The sequence below is a fragment of the Porites lutea genome, chromosome 5 (assembly GCF_958299795.1).
Source record: "Porites lutea chromosome 5, jaPorLute2.1, whole genome shotgun sequence".
Classification (NCBI taxonomy): domain Eukaryota; kingdom Metazoa; phylum Cnidaria; class Anthozoa; order Scleractinia; family Poritidae; genus Porites; species Porites lutea.
The window spans coordinates 11,834,770-11,846,884 of record NC_133205.1 but is presented as its reverse complement, the minus strand read 5'-3'; the positions used below and the strand labels follow the sequence as shown (position 1 = coordinate 11,846,884).

General features: G+C 38.1%; 2 protein-coding genes across 2 annotated transcripts in view; one reads left to right on the top strand and one right to left on the bottom strand.

Moving 5' to 3' along the window:
• The window catches only part of LOC140936249 (uncharacterized), a 50,550-nt gene extending 42,686 nt beyond the window's left edge, over positions 1-7,864 (top strand). Inside the window, exons 8-12 of the mRNA XM_073385684.1 lie at positions 3,226-3,366; positions 4,329-4,392; positions 6,824-6,882; positions 6,971-7,042; positions 7,295-7,864. Coding sequence (XP_073241785.1) covers positions 3,226-3,366; positions 4,329-4,392; positions 6,824-6,882; positions 6,971-7,042; positions 7,295-7,333 — 375 coding nt within the window. The 3' untranslated portion in view covers positions 7,334-7,864. The remainder of the gene's footprint in view (positions 1-3,225; positions 3,367-4,328; positions 4,393-6,823; positions 6,883-6,970; positions 7,043-7,294) is intronic.
• An 886-nt stretch (positions 7,865-8,750) lies between these two features.
• Positions 8,751-12,115, bottom strand: part of LOC140936248 (uncharacterized) — a 47,314-nt gene continuing 43,949 nt past the window's right edge. Inside the window, exons 11-12 of the mRNA XM_073385683.1 lie at positions 9,612-9,704; positions 8,751-9,240 (exon numbers count right to left, since the gene is read on the bottom strand). Coding sequence (XP_073241784.1) covers positions 9,156-9,240; positions 9,612-9,704 — 178 coding nt within the window. The 3' untranslated portion in view covers positions 8,751-9,155. The remainder of the gene's footprint in view (positions 9,241-9,611; positions 9,705-12,115) is intronic.

The window sequence follows — 12,115 nt, the reverse complement described above, 5'->3', positions numbered from 1 at the left end:
ATTTCGGAAATAGCTTGCTTGATTAGTTGTGAAATTTCTTACTTTGTTACGGCAGCAAACCGGGAAAGCATTTTGCTCGTAACCTACGCGAGTTTGGCGTCGCTCGCTCAGAGGAACTGGAGGTGAATCAGTGAATAGTGCAGGATATTTACTGATTGAGTAGCCAATGAGAGCGCCCGAAAAACACTATCCACTGTTTTAGAATATACTAAATAGATTTAGCCAGACCTAAAAGCGAAGCCTCCGTTTCTATGCTAAGGATAAAAGCAATCAAATTTAAACAAATAACGTGAACTCTCAACCAAAGAAAAAAAGAACGAAATAAGGTGCCTTCGGCATCAGTTCACCTTTAGAGAGAGGGGCTAAATGATTACGAAAAAATATCACGCAAACAAATCTGAATTGAAAAAATTGTGAAATTGTAGGTCTCTTTAGTAGCAGCAATTTACAGGTTACGATTCCTAGGGTCAGTATTTCTGTCTTAAAGGGAAGATTAGGCTGACTTGGGTACTTTTGTGTTCCCGTAAGCCCATTATATTATATTTCATTTTCTTATGTTTTTTTTAAACGGGTCCGGGCGAATAGTTATGTGTAGCCTTTACATTTATACCGCCTCACAATATTTGATAGAAAGTTTTGCTGTAAGGTGTACAATTTTGTTTGAGGACAGCCATATGATTGGAAAGCAAACGATAACCTTTTCTCGCTACTCATAACTATAATCCAGTCTTTAACCTACTTAAACTGTTCGGTTTTCGCGTGTTCAGGTTAAAAAAATAAATAATAAAGACAAACTCGGACTCGAAAACCCGACGAGTCTGTCGTTAGAATACAAGAGAACTCTTTCATATTTTAGATAAGCTCACTTTTGAGCAAGAACTGAAAACGAACTTCATTCGTAAGCGGTTTCAGCTGTATTCAGGGCACGAGTTATCGAAAAAGGAAAGCATACTGGAAAATTCATGAATGGCAAGTAATGAATAAGAAAATTAATTGCAATTCCATAGAGCATGTACAAAAATAACACTTTAGTTTTAGTTCAAGAATGGGGAGTAGCCCCGCTGAAGTGTCTCTAAAAATCTTACGATCTGTAGTCTCACGATCGTGTTTTGGACTAATGTTATGAATGAACAATTACAGATAAATAACTTAATTTCTTGAAAATTTTCATTCAAAAACCCATAAGTTGATTAAAGCTCTCGTTCGTCCACAAAAAGGAATCTGAGCATACTTAATAATAATAATAATAATAATAATAATAATAATAATAATAATAATAATAATAATAATAATATTAAGTCTGGTTTATTAATAAAATCGTCGCGCTTAGAAATAAGCGAATTACGAAATTATTTTACAAAGATATAGATATTAATTTTTTAAAAAAATTCAATTTAAACTAATTACATCGTGTTCAAAATGGACTGGGCCTTACAATTATGAGAAGATATAATACAATAAATTAGATAAAAAACTAGAAACTAGAAATATATATCAAGTTATACATTGAATTCCCATAAGGTCCTAACTTACATGCCATGAGCATAAAGGCACATCGCCGGAAAAAAGCTTCGTTTAAAGCGTTCAGTTTTGCAACTTATAAGGGATGGTCTGTCTTTGTTGCGAAGGGAGCGGCCGTGCGCCTGCGACCGAGTCGGTGGAACAAGATGGCGAAGACGGGACTCGGGCTTTTTTATCTTTGTAAATAATTTGCTACACAACTCTATTCTTCTTGTGTGAAGTGATACACACCCGGTAGTAGCTAAGGCCTCTTAGTGGTGCAGTGCAGGAAAGGTGATCAGCAGCGCCCGTTTCTGCACTCGCTCGATGCTATCTGATAGTTTGACGGGGAGGGCATTATGCCACACAGGACAACAGTATTCAAGGACAGACCTAATGAGCGCAAAATAAACCTTAAGTAGGTCGGCAGGTGGTACTCCGCAGCGTTTGTGGACACGTAGAATATGCATCCTCTTTGACGCCTTAGCCACAACCTCATTAATGTGCAAATCCCATTTGAGATTACTTCGGATTGTAACGCCCAATACTTTATGAGCATCGACTGACTCAAGGGCCTTAGTGTCTATGGCCAAGGCTGATGGGAGATGGTCCACGACTCTACGAAAACGCAAAGTCATCTCCTTTCATTTTTGGGGGTTAAGAACCATATTGTTTGTAACTTTTGAAGTTTCTCTTTCCATTTGTTTTTATCGGCTTATTTTCAATCTTAAAATGCAAAACTTTAGTCTTGAAAACCACCAGATGATGAACGCGCACCAGACATTTTGTCGACGGATGACATCTACTAAGGTGTCAAATCCGCTGCTTACCCACTCCCTATGTGGTTGACCATTAAACTTTTGTGGGGGAGGGGTTATGAGTGATTCAGTTTTGGTAAGAATTTTTTTTCCAAACCTCTGGAGTTAGAAATTGCTTCCCTGACATATAACGGTGTAAGATTTTTTTCAGCATATATATACGTCGTCATGACTGATATTTTTTTTCAGTGCGGGATATTATTTTTCCCAGGTATATCCTTGCAAACTTTTCCCCCTCGAAATTAGTCTGCAGGGTACTTTTACGTCCGGGTACTTTTACGTTTTTTTACGTCAAATTGTCGGCCGCTAAAATCCACCAAACATTTGCTCATTAGGTAGACTCTGATTTGCCGATCATTTTCAAAGCCTTTTGAAACAATAGGAGACAAAACTGTGTAGGGGAGAGGGGAGGAATCCGTTTCTACTTACTTCTACCCGGAGAGTCCTCACGGACGTACGGTGACGTCATAACCAAATTTTCTTAGGTATGGAGCTCCACGCTCGGGCGCTAAGAATGAAAGAGATAAATATGTTGATGTGATCATCTAAATACTGGTCGAAAATAACTGGATAAAGCCAGGCTTAACCGGGATCTTCGAGATGATCGGTCAAAACGCTCCAACTACTTCACCTAAGCAAGTCAATTTTGCGTTTGTTTTCAAAAAAGTTGGTCGGCAAAAGAAAAGCGAGAAATCTATGCTTGACTGATTGATTTACTCTACTTATGAACATAGTATCAAGCCTAATCTCGTTGGACAACAGTCTCCTGTTCAATTATTTTTATCATAGTTACTTATTCAGCTGCAAAGTTATGAACTCAGACCTGAGAGAGCTACAAACTCTTAATCACAAATGTCATTCTTTTTCTCTAGCAAAAGGTTTTTTAAAACGTAGCTTTCATTTTTAGAAACTGCTACCTGCAACACATGAGGACCAAATTCAGGCAGAATTGATCCAGATGAAAGAGGAATTGGACAAAACAAGCCATGAACTGATTGAACTCCGGAAAACTAAAGCTGAACAACTGCAAATCATTGACGACCTGAAGGTAGGGTGACTGACCTTAAAACTCTTTCCAGGGGTCTCAGTATTGCTGTGGCTTTCTTCATAAAGTATATACAGAAACTGAATGGTTGTTATGTGAAGTCTTTTCCTGCTGTTTCACAACAGATACGTTCTTTTTACACAACTGACAACTGAGTACTGTTTCGTTAGTAAGAACAAACCACACGAAGGGAGCTGGCACTAGGCGTGAAACTCGAGATCGGTGAGCTTCAGGTTTTTAAATGCACAATACGTTGGCGATATCGAGAGCATCACCAGTTTGCACGAGTAGAAGGGCGGAGTCTGTTATCTGTTCAAATAATCTTAGAGAAGCACAGCCCGAACGATAAGTTTTGATAAAGACGGCTGTCAGTCATCGAAACTGTCACCATGATTAGAATTTTAGAACTTACTAGCCTAATGAACCTCTTCAAGAGGTGGAATCTGTAGTCACTACATATTTGTTCAAAGATAAGCTTGACCATGTGTGGGGTGTTTGGTTGTACAGGTTCCAGAAAATTTAGGTTACGAGTCCTTTACGAGAGTAGTGTAAAACTTTGGTTAAGATCATTTCAGTGAATATCCTGTACGGGGACGTATTTACCGACGAATTCTGCGAGCTCGCGAAAGGAGAAAATAAAGAATCAACATTTATTTTCTGATTTACCCCCCCCCCCCCCCCCCGCTTCTCCCAACCCTTGCGCTAGCGGTCAATAAATCCTGCTAAATGGTTTTTATTTTTATACGTGCGCTAAAAGGTTCCCAGCAGAAAAGTAGAGTGTTTGTGAATAGGATATGCAGTGAATTGCTTGGCTTTTGTGACAGCGTTGGATCCTGAAACTAGTTATAGAAAAGGGTGAAGCAACTACTGGTGACCCGCGCTGGTAAATTAATTACCTTGTTTCGCGCAAATATGGACAGAAATCACTAGTTTAGTATTTATTTATCCATTTATTTATATTTTAGAAAGAGTTGTCACAAGTAAAAAGAAGAAACAAACAGCTGTGTTTCATTCTTAGTCAGGCGGAGAGTAAGTGTTTGAACCCGGTTAGGCTACTATTGTTATTTATACAATGATGTGAATGCTACGCGCGCTGTGATTGGTCGTTGCCCATGATCTATTAGAGTACAGATACATGGATGACGTCACGGGAAACTTGTTTTCTTTGTTTTGTTCAACATGGCACGCGGTTTTGAAAATGTTTGTGAGATTATTTCGGATTGAGGCAAGTGAAAGCTTCGGAAAAATTTTAGCAGGAGCTATTTACAAAGAAGAAAAATGGAGAAACGGAGACCAAAAAAGCTATTGACTACTTGACAATGCCTAAACTACAAGAAATCTTCACAACAGTTGCCATCGTGTGTCTTCGCTACGAGAGACTCGCTGTTTTGCAAAATGTTTTCGCTATTATTCTTCTTTGAGCAAGAAAAGACGGTGAAAAACTTTTCGAAGAAACTGTACACAAGTAAGATAAAGAAGAAGCTAAGATAAAAAGTTGGGTTTGGGACTTAAAAAATGCCTAAACTAGCACAAATCCTCAAAAGGTCAAGCGGTTCGAGGCAGGTATGTGTATCGGTCTTTTTCATTTCTGATCATTGTATAAAACAAATAGATTCCATGTTGCCGTGGGTCTGTTCAGTAATAGATCACAGAGGACGTCAAAATGTGGTAAAAACAACAGTGACACACTTGCCTGCGGCTCGTGTGCCACTTCTTTGTTTTTACGACATTTTGACGTTATCTGTGATCTATTACTGAACAGACGCACGGCAACATGGAATCTATTTGTTAAATAGTACGCGCGCTCTGATTGGCTCTGAGAGGCGTGTTTGCATGAGAGTATGTAAACATGGTTGTGACGTCAAGATGTTTTGCTTTTCGCGCGCTAATCATGCAAGTACGAATTTAAAAAGGGTTTTGAATTGAAAACCTCGACAAGTTTACATTATTTAGCCATTTCCTCGCCGGCTGAAACTCGGAAAATCTTCAGAAACATGCTATGTCAATTTTTTTTTCACTGGAGCTGACATTTTAAGCGAGAAAAACCCGTATTTTGGAAAGCATCTTTTTTGCAAAACAAGGACAGATTACGCGTACAAGCTTCGTGTACAAGACTTCGCGACTGGTAAGAATTTGTCTTTTAATCAGTGCTCTAAACAAGAGAGTTTTGCTTTTTTCCTCAGGAAAGTTATTTTATAAAAGCAATTGAAAACTTTTCCCCTGTGTTTGCATATCCTGATATAAACACTCGAGGGGTTGGGAGAATTCTCGACAGTTCTGCAAACTCTCGACTTCGTCTCGGGTTTGCATAACTGTCTCGAATTCTCCCAACCTCTGTCGTGTTCATATCAGGCTATGCAAACACGGAAAACGTTTTCTATTGCTTAAGTAATATGTCACGCACGAGACGCAGTGTGTCATCACTAGATGAAACACTGAGTAGATAGTTGAAAATGCGAGTATTTTTGACGAACTTCGAGGGGTTTCATCTGGTGATGAAACATTGTGGCGAATGCTTGATATTATTTCTCAAACAAAACCGTTTTAGCAGGAGAAATTAAGGATAGAAAATGAGCAGTTTTTCATCTGAACATCGATTTCCTTTGTATTTTCTTTATGAATTATTAATGAGTTTGAGAAGGTCCGACAAAGTTACCATATTTTTTGACATGTATTTCAAAAATTTGTTTACACTTTTGATGGTCTTGCAGAACCCATCATCTTGGTTTTTGCTTGGTTCCTCATTATTTTTAGCAGAGCCTGTCTAAGTAAACTCAGTAAAAAGATCTCAGGTTTTTGTAAAAATCATTTTAAAAAAGGTATCGAGTGGCGTGGAAGCGGGATCGTCATTTTAACTTGCAGTTGTGGATGGTTTCATTGGAATTGATAATATAAAAACTCCATCATCTACTTTCACTTACGATATGAAAGTATAACGTGGCGAGGGGAGCGTCGTTCTAAGTGTTTTTCTTTAGTTTATCGCGAGTATTTTACTCACAATGAAACTAGCAACTTGAAGTGTTTTTTTCCCAAGTGTTTCAAATCACTACCAGGATCGAAAACGCGTGAATGTTATTTTCTTATCTCTCGGTCAAGTATTTTGTTATTTGCGAAATTCTTATTACGGAAGGGGAAGAAATAAACGGTCGCGTCAGTTGTGCAAGACGAATCAGAAAAAGGCTATGAGCCGTTGTTAGTAGGGGCAACGAAATAATTCATTATCTACTGGCTTAAACCAGTCCTGGTTGGCCATTTTCAAATCTGAGAGTAGTCTTGATTTTGATCCCATATTTTTTTTCGGCCACTAACATTTATGTAATCTTGATAGAAATCTTCGACTTCACTGAAATTCTTAAGGTGGGATTCGATGATCTAAAAGTGGGAATTTCTGCCAGTTTGGAATTATAATTCTCAAGTTCCCTACCTTAACACCTGACAATGATAATTAATCTCCTTTCAGTGAAAGAAAAGTCTGAGCTTGTGATGCAAATTGAAGAGTTAAATGAAGTGAAAGAACAGGTGCGAGGGAATTTAGTTTTCTTACTTTTTATATCATTTTTGCCCTGAAGCAAATCACGTTCTCTCCACACGTAATTTCTTTTAACAGGTTGTACAGTTACATGGGCAGCTAGAACAAGAGAGATCTAAAAATTCCGCCTTAAAGATCGAAATAAATAAGGTACAAATTTTGAAAGAGTTAGACCCTGTTTACATGGAGTGGGGGACCCCGGTTTAGTGGGGTAGGTTTCTTTTGTTTTGTGTCCCCCAGAGCGTGAAAACAAAAGAAACCAACCCCACTAGACCGGGGTCCCCCACTCCATGTAAACAGGCCCTAAGATTTGTTTGTATCCGTCGTATTGGTTCGTGGTAACGTTGATCCCTTTTTCAATCAATGTTCCTTGTTATTAATTTGTTTTTGAAATTCTTTTAGTCGTCAGGAGGAAGGCAAAGACATGGCTCGTCTTCTTGAAAAGATTATCATAACGCCTTCTTTATCTTATATAAGTACTTCAGTCTATTTTTTATAATAAATGTTGTAATGTTCTAAAATGTAAAAAAGACGGTGGTCTAGCCCTCGTATTCTTGAGGTACTTTGTTTCAATACCCCTTTAAAGATTGCCGTTACAGTGAAGCCCGGCCGATCAAACATTCCCGCGGGGAATAAAATGTTACGTCGAATCTGGAAATGTTCATTTCATTTTTCGTTACAGTGTAGCGCTTTACAGTAAGTTGAAACATGAACAATTCAAACTAAACCTGGTTCAAAATAAGTGCGCGCTTCATGTATTGTGAAGAAGGACCCTTCATGACCTTTACCTTTAAATTTATCAACTCTTTTATTGAAAAGCGCGGCATTAAAGCGTTTACTATCAATTTTCCAAGATTCAACTTCACATTTTGTTTTCCGTAGGAATGCTTGATCGGGCTTTACTGTAGGAATGTATTTGGTTATTGGAAATAAATAATAAGTGTACAAATAAATGAAAAGATCAACCGGTAATTACGAGAGTCAATTGCAGACATTCAGTTTGCAGTCACCTTTTATTAAATCCCATTATTTTATTTATTTTATTATTTTTTTTTTTGGGGGGGGGGGGAGGGGGTTAGCAAAAAGAGATAGTATAGAAAACCCATTGAACGACATCGGATACTTTTTCTTAACAATCTCTGTTGATAAATTATTTTTTAAAGCTGGCCAGACGAGTATTTAAAGAATTCTATTTATTTTATTTTAAGTGAATACGACAAACTGATTTTTGTCCTTAGAAAAGTTAAACTAACAATTGTGAACTTTAAACTTGTGTGCCCCAAAAAGTTTCTTGAATTTTAGCCATCCAAAAACTGGTTTTGTCCCTTCAGAAATGTCCCAAAGACAGGGGACGCCTTGCCTTCGCTTCTGATTCTGGTCATTGCTTTGTGTTTTTTGTGGAATAAAGCGATGTTACTGACTGTAATGAAGGTATAGCGAATTAAGTGAAGATTCTGAAGATGATGAGAGAGTTTTTGACAACGGCAATACCTCGTTTTCTCCGCCATCTTGTTAATTACTCTACATTCTTGCAAACCATTCTCCGTCACACTTGTCATTTTGGCCGCAGCACAGAGCGGACATTCTGACATTTGGAGTTTAATACAGCTTGCATGGATCCGAGAAAGCAGCCTGTGGTTGCGCTACTTTAAGTTTTATCTTTGCTCACAATTATGCTCTCTATTAAATTGAGCCTGATCTCAGCCGCTTAGTTCAGAGATCTCACTAAGTAATAGAAGGTTAAAAGGCAAAATTGTAGGTTTGCGAAAAGATACCTCGGCCGTTCGTCCATCAGACTAGAACTACCAGGGATTCTTGCCTCCAGTCTCCACTGTACACATCAGTCAAGTTCACGCAGTTGTTTGAAATGATGTTGGCTTTATTTCGATACACAGTTCGTAAGGCACACTCTACTTTTTACTGCTTACTGTTAGTAACAGTGCAATACTGAAACAATTAAATGTGATCAAAATAATTGCAAAAACCTAACTACACGCTAAGCACACTGACTTGTCCTGGCAACTTGTATTTCAGTTCCAGGATGAAGCCATGATCACGTCCGTGTGGCATATTATATACGCATACACCTACATTGTTGGCAGGCTATATAAAAAGCAGTCCATTAACAGGTTTGAGCGAAAAGAACTAAAAGACAGTGTTTCATAGTATGAACTTTCACTACTCATTGACAAATGGTTCGAGTAACCAACAATATGCATCACTCGGTAATTCTAATTCTCATTTCAACACTCGTTACATTCTATCAGGAGGGCTGATAAAGCTCCAGGAGTTTCTTATCAACAGCATCGAAGTATTCTTCAGTTGAGCAGTACTGATCTCGCTTTACGCTGAAAAATATAAAAATATTAATGTATTTTTAAAATGAGGATCGTGGACAGGTGGTTCATTTGACAAGAGAGCATGACCGGGAAAGAGGCGGGCTTTTAACCTGAAGGGTTAATGCGAAAGCGATCATTTATGCCGCTCACACTCTTATATAGGAGCGAAATCTTCAGGTCCTTCAAGCATTTTGTAAAACTGAACACGTTATCTTGATACAAACTGGCACTTCTATTTTCCCCGCTTCCTTCCCTCAAACACCTGCACTAAAAACATGTTTATTACAGGCTACATCCCCCTTTGCTGCGTCTAAAAGGACCTGGTAAGTTTTTAGGTAACCAAAACTTGAATTGCTTAAGAAATGACGATATAAACTTACTTGCTAAGTCCATAAATACAAGCAGCAAGATCTTTAGTCATGTCACCAGAATCCACGGTTGCCACACATGCCTTCTCCAAAGCTTTGCAAAATCTAAAAAAAGAGACATTGCTTAGTTCTTGACTGTACTACAGGTTGCGTCTTGCAATGTGTCCAACCAACCTCCAAAATGGTAGTTCGACATTGTCGATCAAAACAATGTTTTCAGCCAACCAAAGTAAAAACTGGGGGCAACTCGTGAATGCATTGTTTTAAAACAAATATTCATGCGATAAAATATAGTATTTGATTGATCATGTGCCTATCAAAACACCCTTCGCGCGCGTATTCACGACTTCATTTTCTGAAAAAAGCCACTGCGGAGTTCAGCCTTTGTAATCCAGTTACGATATTTTTGGATACTGTACAGCTGCCGAAATGACCCCGACCCCGAAATGATCCCCATTTCTCTTCACGTCGACCCCGAAATGATCCCCAATTAATTCTTGGAATGGAATGGTATTCCGTCACGGAATTATTACAAATCTGTTGCAGCGTTTATGTTCTTAAATTGCGTTTAACATTTTGCTACAGTTTATGTGATTTGTTAGCGCTTTTGTCATCTAATCGCCTTCATGTAAACGTTTGCATCTTCAACATTATTTTAAATTTTTAAAAAGTGTTAAAACACCATTTTTAAAATTCAATATCCAAGGCATTGAAAGCGTTACAGTCAAAAAGACTTTTGCACGGACTGATCAAACAACGTGAAATAGAGTTTAGTTGCGATATTTCGACTGGCCAATACCAGTCTTCATCGGGTTTATTGAGATATCACGAATTACAGATTTATATATGAAGTAAAATAATGACCGGAAATTACATAATATGACGTGGTATGATGTGGCTACTTTAAAAAGACAAGATAACAAAAAATAAAACATATACTGTATATAGTGACAGTTCATCACGTTTATTGATGCCCAGAGGCTCAATTGTCTTAGCTTTATGGATAAGGTGGGCTTCACGTGCTTTCCTGAAAGAATTACGCCCATTTTTAAGTTTTTCAATAGGAAGCAAAAGCATACGATTGTCGGAATGATTACTGGTTAGAAAGTGTTCTGAGGCTGCAGTATGGATGTAATTGCCAGTAGGGTTGAGTATAGTTGTTCATTAAAACGGTCTTTGAGGCGACGTTTAGTTTCTCCAATATATTGTAGATTACACAGGCGACATTGAATCAAATAGATAACATTAAAAGTTTCACAAGTGTTACAAGGCATGCTGTTTTAACATCACTATTAGAATTTAACATGTATGCAGTTTTCTCTATAACCCGGGCTATAATGACCTAAGTAATAATTTTAAAAACTATTATGTTTCTTGATGTTATCAGTTGCAGTTACTAAAAATAACTAGACTTTGTGTATTTTTTTTTAAAATAATATTTTCGTTTAATCCAGTTCAAAGTGTAATCCCAAATTAATGTCACGTGGGCAACTGAAGATCACTAGTGAAACTTAAGTTATAATGTTGTGCATTTTGCACGATCCATAGTTCTAGGATATCATTCCATTCCTAAAATTAAATAGGGAAGAGAAATGGGGATCATTTCGGGGTCGATTTGGGGATCATTTCAGGGTTGGGGATCATTTCGGGGTCGGAATAATTTCGGGGGCTGTACAATACTCCTTTTAGTATTATACTCTGTTTTTTGGCGGGTTTTTCGTTTGTATTCGTAAAGTAAGATATACAGGCGCCCGAAACCAAGGTTTTCTGCCTTCATCCCCTCGCCCCCTCCCTTACTTTTTGTTGACCTCAATTCAGCTTTTGCGTAACCTGAACTGAGATCAGGCTTTATTTTACTTTCACTCAGTAATTAAAATGCCGATGCGCGGCACGTCAAAAGATACAACGAAAACTACTAAAATTGCGCGGGTGTATCTACTTTGCGAACCAAACACGAAAAACACCAAAAAAAACTGCTTGCTGAGCAGGGAACTAGAACTACCCGAGAAGCAACAGACTTTTGTGCTACATTTTTTATAATGAAAAGAACTGGAGGAACATACAGAAGGTTGAACATGGGTATATTTCAACGCCTTGATAAATTTCCAAGATTTCTGGCTATGAAAGGATACGATTCACTTTAAGCGGGAAAGATTACCGATAAATATTCGAGATAACGCTAAGTTTGTGGTTCTTTTGAGTAAACCAATGGGAACGCGCGGGCCAAATTGAAGGTTATTGAATATGAGCGTACTTTTCTGCGGCGAAATCCTAATTGAAGTGTCCAATGTAGACACCTATTTCAATTAAGGTTGCTTCAGACAAGAATTATGCATGATCTATGTTTCATAGCCCGCGGCGCATTATTGTAGCAAGTCTAGTAAACGAGCCTTGAAACCAAGAAAGAAAACGCTGCTGACGCTTCTATGCTATGTCAGCAGAACGTTAAGACAATGTATTTCAAAACACTGAATCCTGGGCTTTTTAATTCAAGACAGTGATTTGAGGTTAGGTAA